Source organism: Oncorhynchus kisutch, linkage group LG7 (assembly GCF_002021735.2).
Source record: "Oncorhynchus kisutch isolate 150728-3 linkage group LG7, Okis_V2, whole genome shotgun sequence".
Lineage (NCBI taxonomy): Eukaryota > Metazoa > Chordata > Actinopteri > Salmoniformes > Salmonidae > Oncorhynchus > Oncorhynchus kisutch.
In genome coordinates this window covers 7,918,373-7,940,659 of record NC_034180.2, presented here as the reverse complement: position 1 = coordinate 7,940,659, position 22,287 = coordinate 7,918,373, and the positions used below count along the sequence as shown (strand labels likewise).

At 41.8% G+C, this 22,287-nt stretch overlaps 2 protein-coding genes and 1 long non-coding RNA gene across 10 annotated transcripts in view; 1 reads left to right on the top strand and 2 right to left on the bottom strand.

Moving 5' to 3' along the window:
- stra6l (STRA6-like) overlaps positions 1-11,398 on the bottom strand; it is a 31,758-nt gene extending 20,360 nt beyond the window's left edge. For 2 of the 8 annotated variants that reach the window (XM_020487359.2, XM_031828417.1), the window contains exon 1: positions 11,302-11,398. Coding sequence is in view for 6 of the 8 variants with exons in the window: in XM_020487354.2 (XP_020342943.1) it covers positions 28-44 (17 nt within the window). In the remaining 2 variants the exon portion in view is untranslated. Of the gene's footprint in view, positions 1-27; positions 142-2,980; positions 3,167-8,869; positions 8,888-11,301 lie in introns of those variants that run through there. The other 6 variants (XM_020487355.2, XM_020487358.2, XM_020487354.2 and 3 more) reach the window with 4 other exon arrangements.
- LOC109894764 (uncharacterized) lies at positions 1,793-13,383 on the top strand. The gene is made up of 6 exons (XR_004210545.1): positions 1,793-2,062; positions 9,161-9,241; positions 9,376-9,611; positions 10,051-11,412; positions 11,713-11,818; positions 11,931-13,383. It is a non-coding gene; the product is annotated as an uncharacterized LOC109894764 (long non-coding RNA).
- Positions 13,384-13,430: 47 nt separating this feature from the next.
- Positions 13,431-21,494, bottom strand: LOC109893876 (probable pancreatic secretory proteinase inhibitor). The gene is made up of 4 exons (XM_020487078.1): positions 21,440-21,494; positions 15,073-15,107; positions 14,543-14,655; positions 13,431-13,473 (listed from the first exon to the last, which is right to left on the bottom strand). Exons 1-4 carry the CDS (start codon positions 21,492-21,494, stop codon positions 13,431-13,433), a joined length of 246 nt encoding a protein of 81 aa, XP_020342667.1.
- Between the last annotated feature and the right edge of the window lie 793 nt (positions 21,495-22,287).

The window sequence follows — 22,287 nt, the reverse complement described above, 5'->3', positions numbered from 1 at the left end:
GTTAGACAAAATTTGAATTGCACTCACATGTTGCCTCTTATCATGTTGAAACTACTTTCAACGAGCAAGGGAGTAACATAAAATACCGTTCTTAAAAGCGACAACAGAAAGTTCTCTCTACTGATAGCTCTCAAAGCCCCGTTTCCTAGTTGCGGTCATGTGACGTACCTTTGACCCCAAACTTCACTGATATGTTACCGTGCGATAGCATGGTCAACAGAGAGCCCAGTAACAGATAACCTGAATGGAATCGATGCCATGGTTTTCTCCCTCCAAAGGATAGTTATTTTCCTGTGAGTTTATCATTACTAAGCTCGTCACTCGTCTTCACTGTAAAATGTATTACTGTATGGGCTATTTTTCAACGGTGCTTTGAGGGACAGTAAGAAACAAAAGGTTTTATTTTGAGGAAGCAGTGCTTTGACGGTTGAGTTCTTTCGATACACTCTGTCATTTAGGCTAGTATTGTGGAGTAAATCCAATGTTGTTGATCCATCCTAATTTTTCTCCTATCACAGCCATTAAACTTTGTAACTATTTTAAAAAGTCACCATAGGAGTCAAGGTGAAACCACCGAGTGGTTTCCCTCTCAGGCAACTGAGTTAGGAAGGACGCTTGTATCTTTGTAGTGACTGGGTGTATTGATACACCATCCAAAGGGCAATTAATAACTTCACCATGTTCAAAGAGATAATCAATGTCTGCTTTTAATAAATATACAGTACCCGTCAAAAGTTTGGACACACCTCCTCATTGAAGGGGTTTTCTTTATTTTTAGAATTGTAGAATAATAGTGAAGACATCAAAACTATGAAATAACACATGGAATCATGTATGAGAACCAAGTACAGGGAGTGAACATTTAATGAAACACGGAGAGGAACAGAATACGGACAGTGTCTGGACAGGGGAAAACAAAACAACAATAATACTGAGACAATAATCTAACCGAGGAATAGACAGATATAGGAGGGGAAATCAACAAGGTAATGTAGTCCAGGTGAGTCCAATGAGTACTGGTATGTGTAATGATGGTGGCAGGTGTGCGTAATGAAGGGTAGTCTGGCGCCCGAGGAGGAGCAGGAACAGGCATGAAAAAGTAATTTAAAAATCATGTTAAACACTATTGTTACACAGAGAGTAAGTCCACGCAATGTAGCATGTGACTTGTTAACCACAGTTTTACTCCTGAACTTATTTAGGCTTGCCATTATCAAATGGTTTAAATACTTATACTCAAGGCATTTCAGCTTTTCATTTTTTATTAATTTGTAAAAATGTCTAATAACATAATTGATAATAATTAATAACACAATTTTTTTGGAAGAATTCGAGGGATGTGAATACTTTCTAAAGGCACTGTAGTTACAACAGATAATTATAGACTAACACGTGACAATAACTTAAATAAATTAAATATGTTACTTAAGCATATCTGGTTAACAACTGTTCCCTTCCCGTAAAGGGAATGCATCTGTCCGTGTCTTCCGGCACATACAATCATGTTTATTCCATATCAATCAATATCCACAATAAATCAAATACAGGAAAATAATAGTTTCTCTCAGCCATAGCCCAGTGGTGGCTGGTGCCGGTAGAAACTAAGAAGGCAAGATACCGATACTGTCAGGTTTGTTCAGAGGCTTGTCAACAGGTTGGTTTTTATGTGATGTTAAAGTGCCTCACAAAAGACATAAGGTTGGTCAATTGTTGTTTTGTAGTCTGACGTCAAATGTTGGCAGAAAAACTGGCCAGGCAGGTCGAGTGTACCAATGAGTGTGGTGGGGAAGCTTGTTACCAGTAAACTTTTGTGTTGTAGCCTGTGATTCACAGCACACACCGGTGAGATGGTGAAAAAACTATGCTGCAGGCTTTTGCTTTTAGGTCTCTTATATTTCTCAGTATATTTCTGGTACTCAAATGTTACTGAATCGAGTAGGAATGCTTTGCTGTCCAGTTTGAAGGATAACCAAACTGAAGATGGATTAATAAAATCAGGAGTCTATTATAGAGTTATCCGCTTGCAGTCACTTCAGAAAAGAACAAATAATGAAAGAAAATAGTAAGTAATGTGCTGTATAACTTCTAAATATATGCAAATATATGGATATTCTGACACTATGATTATGTTTTTCAAAATCAGGTGAAGACATTTGAAAACAAGCTAAAGATTTTCTTAATGTCATTTCATGGCACATGTATGGCATATAGTAAGCTAAAAGGCTATTGTTGATTAAATAATTTGATCATAGCTTGATCATAGCTTTCATATAATGTTATATTTCTTGACTCACATAGTAGAAGTACATTAAATACATATATAGTGAATTTGGTATGACTAACAAGTATGAATGATGTAACATCATGTTTCTCATGTTACCCATGTGTACATTTCACGTTACCATACCTCCAAAATCACGTTGTTGTCACGCCTCCCTTGGGGGTCTGGAGAATTTTGTATTGTAAAAACGGTTTGAATGGTCCGCTGACAAGATTTTGATTGGATGCTACATTTTAAGAACCCTCCCCACATGCCCGTAGAAGCGGTTCTGTGTATCATGTGGCGTCCCTTGAGAGGGCAGGAACAAGATGTACAGCGCATACGGAAAGTATTCATACTTTCATTTTTCCACATTTTGTTACGTTACAGCCTTATACCTAAAATGTATGAAATAAACATTTTTCCTCATCAATCTACATACAATAAATAGCCCCCCTGTAGCCCCATCCAGTAACCACGAGCACAACAGTTCCTTGATTTTAACTGGCGGCTTTATTCTGTAGTTTTAGTCAGAATTATCATCTTCCGTGAGAACTATAAAGTAAATGAAAATACAGTTAAGCACACTCTTACAACCTTCTGGTCTTACGAGTGACTTATTAGCTTGGTAACATAACTCTGAAGTGCTTCCATACAAAAAAAGTTTAGCCGGAGCAATAACAGTATCAGATTAAAACACAATGAATAAAGGAAAAATACCTCATTGGCTGCTTATTACAGAAGGGAGGAAATCAAAACTTCACACTTATTATTCCTGGCATGAATTCACGGTTCATCCTTAATTATTCTAACGTTTCCATCCTAACATACACACTTCAAGCTTTACGAACTACACCCGAAAACATGAAAATTTAGCTAACACAGCGCGGTATTTCCTTCACTCCAAAGGTGTGTTGCTACGATAATGATCCCCGTTACAACAGTTATTAGCCACGTAGTTCCGTTTGTCTTATAATTTCCCCCCGCATAGCGAACACGTAAACAATTCAAACAAAAAACAACGACATAGACTTACAGGTAAATTGTCAGTTACATACCCCCTAATGACAAAGCGAAAACTGTTGATTTTTAAACATTTTTGCAAATGTATTTAAAAAAAACTGAAATACCTTATTTACATAAGTATTTCAGACTATGAGAGTCAGAATTGAGCTCAGGTGCATCCTGTTTCCATTGATAATTCTTGACATGTTTCTACAACTTGTTTGGAGTCCACATAAGGTCCCACAGTTGACAGTGCATGTCAGAGAAAAAAAACCAAGCCATGAGGTTGAAGGTATTGTCCGTAGAGCGCTGAGACAGGATTGTATCGAGCCACATCTGGTGAAGGGTACCAAAAAATGTCTGCAGCATTGAAGCAAGAACATAGTGGCCTCTATCATTCTTAAATGGAAGAAGTTTGGAACCACCAAGACCCTTCCTAGAGCTCCCCGCCTGGGCAAACTGAGAAATCGGGGGAGAAGGACCTTGGTCAGGAAGGTGAACCCCAGAGTTCCTATGTGGAGATGGGAAAACCTTCCAGAAGGACAACCATCTCTGCAGCACTCCACTAATCAGTGGCCAGACGGAAGCCACTCCTCAGTAAAAGACACATGACAGCCCGCTTGGAGTTTGCCAAAAGGCACCTAAAGGACTCTCAGACCTTGAGAAACAAGATTCTCTGGTCTGATGAAACCAAGATTGAACTCTTTGGGCTGAATGCCAAGCGCCACGTCTGGAGAAAACCTGGCACCATCCCTACAGCAAACTTTGGTGGTGGCAGCATCCTGCTGTGGGGATGTATTTCAGTGACAGGGACTGGGAGACTAGTCAGGATCGAGGGAAAGATGAATGGAGCAATGTACAGAGAGATCCTTGATGAAAACCTACTCCGGAGTGCTCAGGACCTCAGATTGTGGCGAAAGTTCACCTTCCAACAGGACAACGACCCTCATCAAACAGCCAAGACAATGCAGGAGTGGCCAAGGGGAAAGTCTCTGAATGTCCTTGAGTGGCCCAGCCAAAGCCCGGATTTGAACCCGATCAAACATCTCTGGAGAGACCTGAAAATAGCTGTGCCCAAGAAGACTCGAGGCTGTAATCGCTGCCAAAGTTGCTTCAACAAAGTACTGAGTAAAGGGTCTGAATACTGATGTAAATGTGTTATTTCCATTGTTAAAAAAAAGAAAATGTGCAAAGATTTCTAAAAACCTGTTTTAGCTTTGTCATTATGGGGTATTGTGTGTAGATTGATGGGGGGGGGGGGACAATTTAATCAATTTTAGAAAGAGGCTGTTACGTAACAAAATGTGGAAGAAGTCAACGGGTCTGAATACTTTCCGAATGCACTGTAGCTACTCTTTGCTTCAGATGATAGAATACCATCAGGCCAGTAATGCCATCATACTGTAGACCTGTGGCTGCATTGGTGATGCAAGCTGTATGTCAAGCTGCTAAATGGATTCAGATAGCTGATATACTGAGACAGAGTGACAATCAAATAAAAGAGATCGGAGATCTTACAGCCTGACAACAAGGAAATGTTCATTTGAGAATACAACAGAAACAGAGACACATTACGGACAGAAACCCTTCCCCTCTTTATTGCAGGATTCTGATATGTGATTCATCACCATTAGTTCATGAGACGCGCGTTAATTTTGAAGACTAGTTTAACGATTAAAAGAAGTTTAAACACTTCACTTCAAAGAATCAACACTTTATCACTTCAAAATGTACAAATATCGCGGTGGCGATTTTAGCATGTAAATCTTCAAATCAAAATCGATTTTAATTGGTCACATACACATGGTTAGCAGATGCTAATGCGAGTGTAGCGAAGTGCTTGTGCTTCTTGTTCCGACTATGCAGTAATATATAACAAGTAATCTAAGAAATTCACAACAACTACCTTATACACACAAATACACACAAATGTAAAGGGATGAATAGAATATGCACATTTAAATATATGGATGAGCAATGGTGTGCGGCATAGGCAAGATGAAGTAGATGGTATAGAATGCAGTATATACAGTGGGACTTATTTTCCACCATAATTTGCAAATAAATTCATAAAAAATCCTACAATGTGATTTTCTGGATTTTTTTTTCTCATTTTGTCTGTCATAGTTGAAGTGTACCTATGATGAAAATTACAGGCCTCTCTCATCTCTTTAAGTGGGAGAACTTGCACAATTGGTGGCTGACTAAATACTTTTTGCCCCACTGTACATATGATATGAGTAATGTAGGATATGTAACATTACTAAAGTGGCATTATTTAAAGTGACTAGTTATACCTTTTTATTTAAGTGGCCAGAGATTTGAGTCTGTATGTTGGCAGCAGCCTCTCTCTGTTCGTGATGGCTATTTAACAGTCTGATGGCCTTGAGATAGAAGCTGTTTTTCAGTCTCTCTGTCCTAGTTTTGATGCACCTGTACTGACCTCGCCTTTGGATGATAGCGGGGTGAACAGGCAGTGGCTCGGGTGGTTGTTCTCCTTGGTTATCTTTTTGGCCTTCCTGTGACATCGGGTGCTGTAGGTATCCTGGAGGGCAGGTAGTTTGCCCCTGGTGACGCATTGCACAGATCGTACTATCCTCTGGAGATCCTTGCGGTTGAGGGCGGTGCAATTACCATACCAAGCGGTGGTACAGCCCGACAGGATGCTCTCAATTGTGCATCTGTAAAATTGTTAGATGACAAGCCTAATTTCTTCAGCCTCTTGAGGTTGAAGAGGCGCTGTTGCGCCTTCTTCACCATGCTGTCTGTGTGGGTGGACCATTTCAGTTTGTCCGTGATGTGTATGCCGAGGAATTGAAAACTTTCCACCTTCTCCACTACTGTCCTGTTGATGTGGATGGGAGGGTGCTCCCTCTGCTATTTCCTGTAGTCCATGATCATCTCCTTTGTTTTGTTGATGTTGAGTGAGAGGTTATTTTCCTGACACCACACTCCGAGGGCCCTCACCTCCTCCCTGTTGGCCGTCTCGTCATTGTTGGTAATGAGGCCTACCACTGTAGTGTCGTCTGCAAACTTGATGATTGAGTTGGAGGCATGCATGGCCACGGTCATGAGTGAACAGGGAGTACAGGAGAGGGCTGAAAACGCACCGTTGTGGGGCCCCAATGTTGAGGATCAGTGGTGGGGGAGATGTTGTTTCCTACCTTCACCACCTGGGGTGGCCCGTCAGAAAGTCCAGGACCCAGTTGCACAGGGCGGGGTCGAGACCCAGGGTCTCGAGCTTAATGACGAGTTTAGAGGGTACTATGGTGTTAAATGCTGAGCTGTAGTCAGTGAAAATCATTCTTGCATAGGTATTCCTCTTGTCCAGATGGGTTAGGGCAGTGTGCAGTGTGATGGCGATTGCATCGTCAGTGGACCTATTGGGGCGGTAAGCGAATTGGGGTGGGTCTAGGGTGTCAGGTAGGGTGGAGGTGATATGATCCTTGATTAGCCTCTCAAAGCACTTCATAATGACAGAAGTGAGTGCAATGGGGCGATAGTCATTTAGTTCAGTTACCTTAGCTTTCCTGGGAACAGGAACAATGGTAGCCATCTTGAAGCATGTGGGGACAACAGACTAGGATAGGGATTGGTTGAATATGTCCGTAAACACACCAGCCAGCTGGTCTGCGCATCCTCTGAGGACGCGGCTAGGGATGCCGTCTGGGCCAGCTGCCTTGCGAGGGTTAACACGTTTAAATGTTTTACTCACGTTGGCCACGGAGAAGGAGAGCCCACAGGCTTTGGTAGCAGGCATTGTATTGTCCTGTTATCCGTGATTGACTGTAGACCCTGCCACATACGTCTTGTGTTTTAGCCATTGAATTGTCTCTATACTGACACTTTGCTTGTTTGATTGCCTTGCGGAGGGAATAGCTGCACTGTTTGTATTCGATCATGTTTCCAGTCGCCTTGCCATGATTAAAAGCGATAGTTCGCGCTTTCAGTTTTGCGCGAATGCTGCGATTTAATCCACGGTTTCTGGTTAGGGAAGGTTTTAATAGTCACAGTTGGTACGACATCTCCGATGAACTTGCTAATAAACTCGCTCACCGAGTCAGCGTATACATCAATGTTATTGTCTGAGGCTATCCAGAACATATCCCAGTCCACGTGATCGAAGCAATCTTAAAGCGTGGAATTTGATTGGTCAGACCAGCGGTGTATTGACCTGAGCAAGGGTGTTTCCTATTTTAGTTTCTGTCTTTCGGCTGGGAGCATCAAAAGGGATTCATGGTCAGATTTGCCGAAGGCAGGGCGCGGGAGGGCTTTGTATGCATCGTAGAAGTTAGAGTAGCAATGATCCAGAATTCTGCCAGCTCGTGTCGCGCATTCGATATGCTGATATGTATTGAGCTCAGGTTAGCTTTGTTAAAATCCCCAGCTACAATAAATGCAGCCTCGGGATGTATGGTTTCCAGTTTACATAGAGTTCAGTGAAGTTCTTTCAGGGCCGATGAGGTATCTGCTTGGTGGGGATATAGACGGCTGTGACTATAATCGAAGAGAATTTCATTGGAAGATAATGCGGTCGGCATTTGATATTAAGGAATTCTAGGACTTGAGTTCCTGTATGTTGTTGTGATTACACCATTAGTCGTTAATCATAAGGCATACACCCCCACCCTTCTTCTTACAGAGAGATGCGTGAAGAAACCGGGTGGCTGTACCGACTCTGACAACGTATCCCGAGTGAGCCATGTTTCCTTGAAACAACAGAGAATGTTACAATCTCTGATGTCTCTCTGGAAGGCAACTCGTGCCCTAATTTCGTCCACCTTGTATCTAGAGATTGGACATTGGCGAGTAATATGCTCGGAAGCGGTGGATGGTGTGCTCGCCTTCTGAGTCTGACCAGTTGGTGGGGCAAACTCAGCCATTTTATTTTTACGCATGCTAGTAAAGCCACTACACAACACTAAACTATACATTAATTGCACTATAACAGTGACAAAGAGTGTCCATAAACTGTTAAGAGTCTACATAAAGCTGTCCCAACAGCAGAGCTTTCCTTTCAGCAACATGGAGTGAATCCTTACCACTGCTACACCTAATATGGCTGACTCGCTTAAATAAATAACGTTTCTACTGACTCCTTGTGGATTTGTGTAAGTTGATAAGAACTACATTCTCCAACAATCATGAACCATACACAAACATTATTACATTCATGTTCAGCAAATTCATGATGTGTGTTCTTATATCATTAACACTTAGCTCCAAGTACAAGCAAGTGCAAGAAAACAAGCTGTGACAAGGTAGGCCTATTCATTCAGCAATTTCAAATGGACACCAACAGAAATTGTGAGTCCATGTAACTTACTATGTGATTTGTTAAGACAAATTTTACTCCTGAACTAATTTAGGCTTGGCTAAACAAAGGGGCTGAATACTGATGCATCAACTATATTTTAGTTATGCATTTTTTTGTTATCTTAAAAAATATTTTTTAAGTCTTCCGTTTGACATTACAGAGTATTTTGTGTACATTTGACAACAAATGTCAATTAAATCCATTTGAATCCCACTTTGTAACACAATAACATTTGAAGAAATGCCAGGGGTCTAAATAATACTATAGCAAGTCATTACTTTACTCACATTTTCTTTTGTACAGTGTAACCGATGTGAAACGGCTAGCTAGTTAGCGGTGGTGCGCGCTAATAGCTTTTCAATCGGTGACGTCACTTGCTCTGGGACCTTGAAGTAGTTGTTCCCCTTGCTCCGTAAGGGCCCCGGCTTTTGTTGCGTGATGGGTAACGATGCTTCGTGGGTGTCAGTTGTCGATGTGTGCAGAGGGTCCCTGGTTCGAGCCAAGGTAGGGGCGAGGAGAGGGACGGAAGCTATACTGTTACACCAGCACCTGAGCAAATTTTATATTTGATTTTTCAGAAACTACAGAGACCAAAACCCACTAAACCCCCTTTGTGACCGAGGAATTCAAGAAATGCCCAGATCCCTCTCCACTTCTTGGTACATGGTAACATGGAAAACAATAAATACAATTCCCAATCAATACCAATAGTACTGATACCACTTCTAAAGGCATCAAGTCGCCACATGAATAGATTAAGTTCATTTAATGTCACTTTTCTCCTGACCTGCAGTGGGGCCTCTCAGGGTGGAGTTCTCTACGCCTGTCAGCTTGGACACAGTGAGGAAGGAGAACCCAGGTCTGCAGGGAGGAGGTCGCTACAAACCACATGACTGCATCGCCCTCCAGAAGGTTGCTCTCAACATCCCCTTCCGCCATCGTGAAGAGCACTTCAAGTTCTGACTCCACTACCTCCATCCTGTCTTACAGCGCCAACAGCTGAACTATGGCATCTATGTTATCAATGAGGTACAGTACAACACACATTTGGAAATGTAAAACTTAAATTTAACACTTACATTTAAACACTTGAATGAAACACTTAGGGCCTGTTTCCCAGGAAACAGATTAAGTCTAGTCCTGCACTAAATAGATAATACAATGAAGATTATCCATTCAGCATGCTATTAAGAGCAGAATTAGGCCTAATGTGTTTCCAGAAATATGGCCCTTAAATGACGTAGAGCCTGGTTCCTCTCTAGGTTCCTGCTTTTTTTAGTGAGTTTTTCCTAGCCACCATGCTTCTACATCTGCATTGCTTGCTGTTTGGGGTTTTAGGCTGGGTTTCTGTATAGCACTTTGTGACATGTTAAATCTACTGAATTAATAAGGGCTTTATAAATACATTTGATTGGTTTACAGTAAGATGTTTAATATTCATCTTGAGGATGCCTTTTACCTTTATTAGGATGGAGAGAACATGTTCAACAGGGCCAAGCTGGTGAACATTGGCTATGCTGAGGCCCTGAAAGAGTATGACTACGACTGCTTTGTGTTCAGTGACGTGGACATCATCCCCGTGGATGACCGCAACCCCTACAAATGCTTCAGCCAGCCCAGACACCTGTCTGTCTCCATGGACAAGTTTGGCTTCAAGTACGCGTGATGTCCTATTGCAGTGCCACAGTACGATGTCGACCTCGAAAGATAACCTTTATTTTTGAGTGAACTATCACTTTAAAGGATTAAATGCTGACCCAGGGGTTGTTAATGTTTCCTCATACCTACTGTATTACCCAGGGGGGGGAAAGGACTCTAAGGGCTCGATGCAATCTGTATCGCTGAAGCGGTAGAGATTACGCCACTTAAATGTGAAAGTATTTCCCGATGGAACCGACATATGCAGCGTTTCCCCGGGAATGCAGTCTCCACTAACACAGGAACATTGCTATTAAATGTAACTCTGGCTACAACGCAGAACTTTAGCGCTACGGATTGAATAGATCCCTAACACTTCTTCAATTCCCACCATCGGAGGCCACAGCACGACAGAACAGGAAACTATAATATGTCATAATATATATTTGACATTTAGCAAACACTTTTATCCAAAGTGACATGCATGCATTTTTGTTGGCCCCGGGAATCCAACCCACTATTCTGACATTGCAAGCTCCGTGATTCACTCACGAAGCTGCAGTGGACCCCCAAGGGAGAGCCCGTCATGTCCAACGCCTCAACCACGTGGCTATCACAGCTGCTCGCATATCTAGCATATCTGTTTTTTCTGATTGAGCATATCGATTTTTTGATTGTCTTCTTCTCATCCATAGTTTACCCAATAATCAGTTCTTTGGTGGTGTCTCATCGTTGAGTAAGGAGCAGCGTCATTGTCACGCCCTGACCTTAGTTATCTTTGTTTTCTTTATTATTTTGGTTAGGTCAGGGTGTGACAAGGGTGGTTTGTTTAGTTTTTGTATTGTCTAGGGGTTTTCTAGTCTAGGTGTTTATATGTCTATGGTTGCCTAGATTGGTTCTCAATCAGAGGCAGCTGTTTATTGTTGTTTCTGATTGGGAACCATATTTAGGTAGCCATACTCCTCGGTTATTTTGTGGGTTGTTATTCTATGTTTAGTTGCCTGTTCTGCACTAGCCATATTGCTTCATGGTTAGTTTTGTTCAGTGTTCGTTCTTCTATTAAATAAGTATGTTCGCTTACCGCAATGCGCCTTGGTCTCCACTTTATGACGACCGTGACAGTCATGAAATTCAACGGCTTTCCGAGCAGCTACTGGGGCTGGGGTGGTGAAGATGATGACATTTTCAACAGGTAAGAAAATGTTTAACCTCCTAAACATGTACCACATCGTAACTCTTGATCTTACTAACTTTTGCCTGCTCATAAAATCACGTGATGCACACTGGATGATGTCATCAGTATCTCCGGATGATGTCATCGGAAACATCTTTCACTTAACACTTATCTTTTCAACTAAAAAACATAACCTGCCTTTGCCACATTATGTTGACATTGCGGTGGTGCTGGAGAGGATGCTTTTTGTTAAAACGTTTTTTTTTTCTTCTCTTAATCAATTTAATCAAATTCCTTTCACTGGTCTTATTTCCATAGGGTGAATAACAGAGGAATGTCCATCCCTCGTCCGGACGGCGTAGTCGGAAAATGCCGGAATGATCCATCACGAAAGAGACAAAAATAACAACGACAATCCTCAGAGGTAAAGCTTTAGAACAACCCCATTCACTAAGTTCCCCCTCAAGTTTTGAACTACCACCTGTTCCCCAACTATACTCCAAATGTTGATGACAGTTGATTATTTTGACCTGCAGGTTCAAGAGAATAGATCATTACGTTAAAGACGATGGATACTGATGGCCTCCACTCTCTCGAGTATGAAGTTGTCGCAGTTGAAAAGCATGACCTGTTCACAAAGACTACAGTTGTTGTGAGGATGACACCCAAAGATAAAGAAGACATGGACAAAGGATGAATGAGGAAGAGATGAACTAGCAGGGCCGGATCTTGGGCCTGACTAATCAGTGTCTGTATGTAGCCTCGCTACTTTTATAGCCTCGCTACTGTTTCTCTGTCTTTTTACTGTTTTTATTTCTTTATTTATCTATTGTTCACCTAATACCTTTTTTATGCACTCTTGGTTAGAGCCTGTAAGTAAGCATTTCGCTATAAGGTCAACTACACCTGTTGTATTCGGCGCATGTGACAAATAATCAACTTTGATTTGAATGTGCTGTTTGCTCATGTTATTCTACACATTTTGCCATGATGCTGAGAGAATGTTTCAGATTTAAAGTTATTTTCTGGCAATTCTACATATTTGTCCATGGCTTATGACATGTTTAATATGCTGTCTGGGGGGCCGCTGACCTCCAGTGGGCTCTCTGGGGGTTGGGGTCCCCGGGGCGCGTGCCCGTTTGTAAATCCGGCCCTGTGAAGAAGGCAGGAACCACCTGGAATGAGGTCAAGGAAACTGCCCAGAACAGAGTTAACTGGAGCTGCACCATTGAGGTCCTTTGTTCCACTAGGAGCTGAAAGAAGTCAAGTAAGTGAAGTCAAGGGGAGGCCTGTGTCAATAGAGTATGTAAACGTCTGTCACCTGTGCGTACAGTACGAGAGGTGCTGAGTAAAGAGGGCAGCAGCGCACAATCTATTGCATTAACCAATAACCTATTGCAGAGGCTGCAGCGGTTATAATGCAACACTGTAGAAACGTAACATCTACTGACTGACTTAGTATGAATCTTTGAGGTGTCATGATGTCCACCTACTAATTGGCCCGTTTGTCCTTCAAGCTGCCTGATTGGCAGAGCTTTGTGCAGTACTGCTTTCACCGTAATCCTAATGCAAGTTTCCAACTCTGAAATAACCCCCCTCCAAGCTCCAATTACAAATGGGGAAAGTCTGAGGTGATTTTGATACCCACGTTTACGAGTTGTGACATTTCAGCTCTGATCATTCACCTTTTCAAGGAGCATTTGAAGGCAGCTTTACTTTTGTTTTACAAATACTGTATTTTTGCTCTACACTAGTGTACATCAAGCAAGGGCTATGGAATGTAAAGTTTTCAGAGATGCTTTTTGATATGGTTGTTGATCGAATGTGTTGCCTTTCCTCCTTTGTTATTTGCTCTTTTCTCTGTGAAAATCGGAACTTTCGTTTTGTTAATGGGTTATTATAGTGTGGCTACCGTGTGAGTCATTGGGAAACTCCAACAAACAATTAGAAAATGTTCAACATTTCAAAATAAATACATATGATGATGATGATGATGGTCATGATGATGTCATTTGTTTGGTGATGTCAGACCCCACTTAGCAGCTCTCCTCCATGACCAAGAGGTCCATTCTGGTCTCCCTGTAGAGAAAGGAATGGGGGGGGACAGATTTAGGATCTTAATTTGATCACTATTTTGTTGCTGAATTTTCCAGGAAATGCCTCTGATTGAGAACCACTCCAGGCAACCATAGACTTACCTAGAATCCTTAACTAAACACAATCCCATAAACTACAAAACCCCTAGACAAGACAAACACATAATCACCCATGTCACATCGTGACCTAACCACAATAATAAAGAAAATACTAAAGCCAGGGCGTGACACTAGTCTATGATGAGATTACTATGGATAAGGGCAAGAATAATTTTACTTGTCAAATGGCAGTCAAGCATTGATCATCATGTCACCAAAATAAGACCCTCGATAGGTATTGGAAAGGAGCATCAAGGTCATCTTGCACTTTCACCATCCTGTGATGTTCATAATTGATTTAATCTGTATCCTAATAATCTACATGCTTTCCCGAGTTGTAGTGGGAGTACCACACACCATATCATTGCGTGACTTCAAGTTTACTTTGATATTATGGTTATGTCAATATTTACGCTTAAAGACGTTTCCGCCACCATTTCTCGCATAATTCATTATACCGACACAAAAAGATCCCACCATGGCCAACCAATTAGTTTTATCTGTCTGCATTTATACAATTTTACCTGAACTACCTGTTTCCATCACAGCTGTCATGATTTTTTAAATATGCTTTGTCTTTACTCACATAAACTGTGGATGGAAACGTGGTTCCAGAAGCACCTTAGTGGGCACAACGTTACATTGTAGGAGCCTACAGAATGTGGATTTTCCTTAAATACTGGTTTGATTGAATTCAGTCCCTTGTACTTCAGTGTTTTACTGGACATGTTAAGTGTTGTTGCTGTAAACTGACTCTCTCAGCCTTATAGTGACAATGTTGGACAGGGCTGTGAGAAAGGAGCAGCTGTGTTCCAGGGAAATCGTTCAAATTCTTTTTGTGTTTCAACTTGTCTGGAATGCCTGATGGGCAGGGTTTTGGAACTAGCCTAGCCCAGTTTAAGTATCTGAAATGATTTCAAACAATGCTTAACCCAGGTATGTACAGTACTCACTGTCTCTGAACACAGAGTGCACACTCATTGGGGTAGGTCTTGCCATCGGTGCCACACACATGAGCCAAGTTTATAGGGCAAGCTAGGATCTCCACCATATCAACACAAGATGGCTGCAAAACAATATCACATTACTGTTAAAACCAAGAGCATGGGCAGTCACGAGAGTGTAATGCTACATAATGCTCAGTTAGAAATGCATTGTGTAGAACAAGTCTGAATGATATGATTGCATGTCGTGTAGAATAGGGATTGATTGTGTCAGTTCTATTGATTACATGTCTATCTGCTGCAACATTCTGAATGTTTTATGACACTGAATTCACAGAATAGGGTGAAATTGTCCCTAGATGCTGATCTTGGGTTTTGCGTTTTCCCCGCTAATGGTTAAGGTTATTATTAGGGTAGGGGAAGATGATCCTTGATCTGTACCTAGGGGAAACTTCAACCAAACTGAATTCACACTAGGTTTAGTTTAAATAAGAAGCAGTAATTACATTAAACATTAAGCATGTTAAGATCAGCCTTACCTTTCTGTAAAGTCCAGAGTTCTCTTCTTCTGCGCCTGAAGAAAACAAATAGTATGTTACAATGTTTTTCAAATCCCCTCAAGAATGTTATTACAATGTCAGACCATGGAGGTTTAGATAACATCATACACATTTAACCACAATCTCATGTACTGTACATTAAAACTGGTATATCATCTGGCCACCTAGCCATTATAGTTTCAACATAGTTTCATAGTCCCTTCAATTGAATAAACTTTATTACACCCCTACAACGACACAAGGCGAGACCCAAATGCAGACACAGGAGGCAGATGGTTTGAGCTCTGGTATTTATTATAATCCAAGGGATAGTCGAGAATTTCAATAAGCATTTCTCTACGGCTGGCCATGCTTTCCTCCTGGCTACCCCAACCCCGGCCAACAGCTCCGCACCCCCCGCAGCTACTTGCCCAAGCCTCCCCAGCTTCTCCTTCACCCAAATCCAGATATCAGACGTTCTGAAAGAGCTGCACAACCTGGACCTACATAAATTAGCTGCGCTAGACAATCTGGACCCTCTCTTTCTAAAATTGTCCGCCGCCATTGTTGCAACCCATATTACCAGTCTGTTCAACCTCTCTTTCGTATTGACCGAGATTCCTAAAGATTGGAAAGCTGCCGTGGGCATCCCCTTCATCAAAGGGGATGACACTCTAGACCCAAACTGTTATAGACCTATATCCATCCTGCCCTGCCTTTCTAAAGTCTTCAAAAGCCAAGTTAACAAACAGATGACTGAACATTTAGAATCCCACCGTACCTTCTCCGCTGTGCAATCCGGTTTCCGAGCTGATCACGGGTGCACCTCACCGTACTAAACAATATCATAACCGCCATCAATAAAAGACAGTACTGTGCAGCCGTCTTCATCGACCTGGCCAGGGCTTTCGACTCTGTCAATCACCACATTCTTATCGTCAGAATCAACAGCCTTGGTTTCTCAAATGACTGCCTCGCCTGGTTCACCAACTACGTCTTAAATAGAGTTCAGTGTGTCAAATTGGAGGGCCTGTTGTCCGGACCTCTGGCAGTCTCTATGGGGGTGCCACAGGGTTCATTTCTCGGGCCGACTCTTTTCTCTGTATATATCAACGATGTCGCTCTTACTGCGGGTGATTCCTTGATCCACCTCTACGCAGACGACACCATTCTGTATACTTCTACCCCTTCTTTGGACACTGTGTTAACAAACCTTCAAACAAGCTTCAATGCCATACAACACTCCTTCCGTGGCCTCCAACTGCTCTTAAACGCTAGTAAAACTAAATGCATGCTTTTCAACCGATCGCTGCCAGCACCCGCCCGCCCGACTAGCATCACTACTCTTAGAATATGTGGACAACTACAAAAACCTAGGTATCTGGCTAGACTGTAAACTCTCCTTCCAGACTCACATTAAACATCTCCAATCCAAAATTAAATCTAGAATTGGCTTCCTATTTCGCAACAAAGCATCCTTCACTCACACTGCCAAACATACCCTCGTAAAACTGACTATCCTACCGATCCTCGACTTCGGCGATGCCATTTACAAAATAACCTCCAACACTCTACTCAGCAAACTGGATGCAGTCTATCACAGTATCATCCATTTTGTCACCAAAGCCCCATATACAGTACTACCCACCACTGTGACCTGTATGCTCTCGTTGGCTGGCTCGAGGTCAGGGGCAGGCAGAGTGGTCAGGCAGGCGGGATCAAAGTCAGGGCAAGCAAGGGTCAAAACCAGGAGGACAAGAAAAAGAGAGACTGGGAAAAAACAGGAGCTGAGAGAAAAACTCTGATTGACTTGGCAACAAGACAAACTGGCACAGACAGAGGTTACTTTCTTTATTTCCTATTCATTTATTATCTGGTGATGATGATGTGATTTGTGTGTCGATGTCAGACCCTCCTAGCAACTCCCTTGCCTGACGACTATAAGGTGAATAAGACCAGGGATATGGGCAGTCAGGAGAGGTGTAACGTTAAATAACGCTCAGTTAGAAATGCATTGTGTACAACAGGTATGATATTATTGCATGTCATATAGAATAGGGGTTGATTGTGTCAGGCTCTATTGATTACATTTCTATCTGCTGACACATTCTGAATATTTCATTCCACTGAATTCACAGAAAAGGGTGAAGTTGCCTGTTGCCTCTAGACGCTGATATTGGGTTTTGTGTTTTTCCCAGCTAATGATTAAAGGGCAATTCCGCCACTTTTCAACCATGGTGGAGTTAGTGCCTACAAAAAGACACCATTAATATTTATCTGTTTTACCTTCTGAATTAGAGTAAGTAGTAGTACACACAATTTTTATTTATTTTATTTAACCTTTATTTAACTAGGCAAGTTAAGAACAAATTATTATTTAGAATGACGGCCTACCAAAAGGCAAACCGCCTCCTGCGCAGAAGGGGGCTGGGATTTAAAATTAAAATAAATTAAATAAAAATAAAGGACAAAACACACATCATGACAAGAGAGACAACACTACATAAAGAGAGACCTAAGACTGCAACATAGCATGGCAGCAACACATGACAACACAGGTATGGTAGCAACACAACATGACAACAACATGGTAGCAACATGATGGTAGCAGCACAGAACAGGGTACAAACATTATACAAAAGGAGTTAGTTATCAGTATCTTTGCTAGGAGTACCAGCTAGCTAGCGCTACTAGCTAGACACTGATTAACTAGCGCTACTTACTAGCTAGATGATAGCTAGCCATTTGCTAGCTAGCACTAGCTAGGTAACAGCTAGAGCACAAGCAACAGTGGTTGCTTGGTTGTAGTGATTTTTGGCATTAACATTGTATCATATGTGCTCCCTCTCCGGCCTCTAGGTCACCAGGTTGCTCGTTATGGCACACACCTGTCACCATCATTAAGCGCAGCTGCGCGTCATCGGACTCCATCACTTCCCTGATTACCTTCCCGATATATGTCACTCCCTTTGGTTCCTTCCTCAGGCGTCATTGTTTCTGTTCCTGTGTCAATTCTGTGCGTCGTTCGTGTCTCTTATTTTTGTGTTATGTTGTGTTTATTTATTAAAACACTCACCCCCTGAACTTGCTTCCCGACTCTCAGCGCACATCGTTACAGTATCCCAATACTAAAATATAAACACAACATGTAAAATGTTGATCCCATGTTTCATGAGCCGAAATAAAAGATTCCAAACATTTTCCATACGAGCAAAAATCGTATTTCTCAAAAATGTTGAGCACAACTTTGTTTGCATTCTTCTTAGTGAGCATTTCTCCTTTGCCAAGATAATCCATCCACCTGACAGGTGTGGCATATCAAGGCCATCCTAAAATGTGCAGTTTTGTCACGCAACACAATGCCACAGATGTCTCAAGTTTTGAGGGAGCGTGCAATTGGCATGCTGACTGCAAGAATGTCCACCAGAGCTGTTGCAAGATAATTTAATGTTCATTTCTCTACCATAAGCCATCTCCAACGTCGTTTTAGAAAATTTGGCAGTACGTCCAGTAGGCCTCACAACAGCAGACCACATATAACCAAGCCAACCCAAGATGCTACCCAATGCTAATGTTTGATGGCCACTGGCACACTGGAGAAGTGTGCTCTTCATGGATGAATCCCGGTTTCAACCGTACCGGACAGATGGCAGATGAAATCGTGTGGGTGAGCAGTTTACTGATGTCAACGTTGTGAACAGAGTGCTCCATGGTGAAGGTGGGGTTATGGTATGGGCAGGCATAAGCTACGGACAATGAACAAAATTGCATTTTATCAATGGCAATTTGAATGCACAGAGATACCGTGACGAGACCCTGAGGCCCATTGTCGTTCCATTCATCTGCCGCCATCACCTCATGTTTCAACATGATAATGCATGGCTTCATGTCGCAAGGAACTGTAAACAATTCCTGGAAGCTGAACATTTCCCAGTTCTTCCATGGCCTGCATACATACCAGACAGGTCACCCATTGAGCATGTTTTGGATTCTCTGGATCGATGTGTATCACAGCGTGTTCTAGGTCCCGTCAATATCCTGAAACTTCGCACAGCCATTGAAGAGGAGTGGGACAACATTCCACAGGCCACAATCAACAGCCTGATCAACTCTTTGTGAAGGAGATGTATCGCGCTGCGTGAGGCAGGTGGTGGTCACGCCAAATACTGACTGATCCATGCCCATACCTTTTTTCAAAGGTATCTGTGACCAACAGATGCATATCTGTATTCCCAGTCATCTGAAATCCATAATATCCATAATACATTTATTTATTTTGCCTGATTACCGACGGATATGTGCATAGCACACGGACTCCCTGGAACATGTTGAGAGTTCAGGTTGTGCGCCAACTAAGACATTAAAATACCATGCGCTTTGCGATTCGCAGACCAGCTGGCATCAGCATGCACAATCTGCAGCTGGATGCTTCTCAAAAAAGGTGCTATCTAGAACCTAAAAGGGTTCTTCAACATTCCCCATAGGAAAATTCCCCACAGGAAACCTTTTCTGTTCCAGGTAAAAACCCTTTTGCTTTCAGGTAAAATCTTTTTGGGTTGATGTAGAACCCTTTCCACCCTTTCAACATTGAACCCAAAATGGTTCTACCTGGAACCAAAAAGGATTCTCCTATGGGGACAGCCGAAGAACCCTTTCTGAAGCCTTTTTTCGAAGAGTTTAGATCTGTACATAGGGGAAACATCACCCCAAGCTGAATTCACAGACGGTTTTTGGTTTAAGAAGCAGCACATACTACCGTTCAAATGTTTGGGGTCACTTAGAAATGTCCTTGTTTTTAAAAGAAAATGACATTTTTGTCCCTTAAAATAACATCAAATTGATCCGAAATACATTGTAGATATTGTTAATGTTGTAAATTACTATTGTAGCTGTTTTTTTATGGAATATCTACATAGGCATACAGAGGCCCATTATCAGCAACCATCACTCCTGTGTTCCAATGGAACGTTGTGTTAGCTAATCCAAGTTTATCATTTTAAAAGGCTAATTGATCGTTAGAAAGCCCTTTTGTAATTATGTTAGCACAGCTGAAAACTGTTGTCCTGATTAAAGAAGCAATAAAACTGGCCTTCTTTAGAGTAGTTGAGTATCTGGAGCATCAGCATTTGTGGGTTCGATTACAGGCTCAAAATGGCCAGAAACAAATAACTTTCTTCTGAAACTGTCTATTCTTGTTCTGACAATTGAAGGCTATTCCATGAGAGAAATTGCCAAGAAACTGAAGATTGCCGCCATCTGTCAAGCGTGGTGGAGGCAAAGTGATGGTATGGGGGGTTCTTTGGTGGTGGTAAAGTGGGAGATTTGTACAGGGTAAAAGGGATCTTGAAGAAGGAAGGCTATCACTCCATTTTGCAATGCCATGCCATACCCTGCTTAATTGGAACCAATTTCCTCCTATAACAGGACAATGCCCCAAAGCACAGCTCCAAACTATGCAAAAACTATTTAGGGAAGAAGCAGTCAGCTGGTATTCTTTCTATAATGGAGTGCCCAGCACAGTCACCGGATCTCAACCCTATTGAGCTGTTATGGGAGCAGCTTGACTGTATAGTACGTAAGAAGTGCCCATCAAGCGAATCCAACTTGTGGGAGGTGCTTCAGGAAGCATGGGGCGAAATCTCTTCAGATTACCTCAACAAATTAGAATGCCAAAGGTCTGCAGGGCTGTAATTGCTGCATATGGAGGATTCTTTGATGAAAGCAAAGTTTGAAGGACACAATTATTATTTAATTTAAAAATATATATATTTAAATCATTATTTTTAACCTTGTCAACGTCTTGACTATATTTATTATTCATTTTGCAACTAATTTCATGTATGTTTTCATGGAAAACAAGGACATTTCTAAGTGACCCCAAACTTTTCAACGGTAGTATACATTAAACATGACAAGATCAGCCTCACCTTTCTGTGAAGTCCAGAGTTCGCTTCCTTTGCGCCGGAAGCAAACAAACAGTATATTAAAATGTTTTTCCAGATCGCCTCAAGAATGTTATCACAATCAAATCAAATCAAATTATATTGGTCACATACACATATTCAACAGATGTTATTGCGGGTGTAGTGAAATGCAATGTCAACCCATGACGGTTTAAGACAATATCATACACATCTACCCATTATCTCATGGACTGTACATTAAAACTGGTATGTCATCTGGCCATCCTAGCCATTATAGTTTCAACAAAGTTTCATCGTCCCTTGACTCCAGCAGATGGCTGAATCAAGACTTTCTCACAGTTACTGAAATACTCCATGGTTTAGTCAATGCTTTCTTTGAGTATTCGATTAAATTAAATTAAATTAAACCCTAAGATATCACACAGAAAACAGGCTTACTTGACCTTCAAAGGCGACGAGGCGCATAACACACAGCAGCATCACTACTTTTCCAGCCATGTTGTCAGTGGATAAGACGGTGGAGGCTGCTGAGAGGAGAACGGCTCATAATAATGGCCGGAACTGAGAAAATGGAATAGCATCAAACACATGGAAACCAAGTGTTAGATATATTTGATACCATTCCACGGATTCCACTCCAGTAATTACCATGATCCCGTTCTCCCCAATTAAGGTGCCACCAACCTCCTGTGGTGGATAGACAGTGAGAGTGCCCCATCTCACAGTCTCTCACTGCTTATTATGAGTTTGACAGGTCCGCTGACAGGAAAGTGAGGTTGTGTCCTAAATAGAACCCTAGTCCTATAGGCCCTGGTCAAATGTGGTGCACTGTATAGGGAACAGGGTGCCGTTTGAGACACAACCCTACTTTTCTTAGCCAAAGATTATGAAATACATGTTGCAGTGATGTAGTTCCATGGTTTTCCCCTTTATTTCCCCTTTATTTAACCAGGTAGGCCAGATGAGAACAAATTCTCATTTACAACTGCGATCTGGCCAAGATAAAGCAAAGCCGTGTGACACAAACAACAACACAGAACTACACATGGAATAAACAAACGTACAATCAATAACACAATAGAAAAGTCTATATAAAGTGTGTGAAAATGAGGTAAGATTAGGGGGGTAAGGCAATAAATAGGCCATAGTGGCAAAATATTTACAAATTAGCAATTAAACACTGGAGTGATAGATGTGCAGAAGATGAATGTGCAAGTAGAGATACTGGGGTGCAAAGGAGCAAAAAAAAAAGAACAATATGGGGATGAGATAGTTAGGTGGGCTATTTACC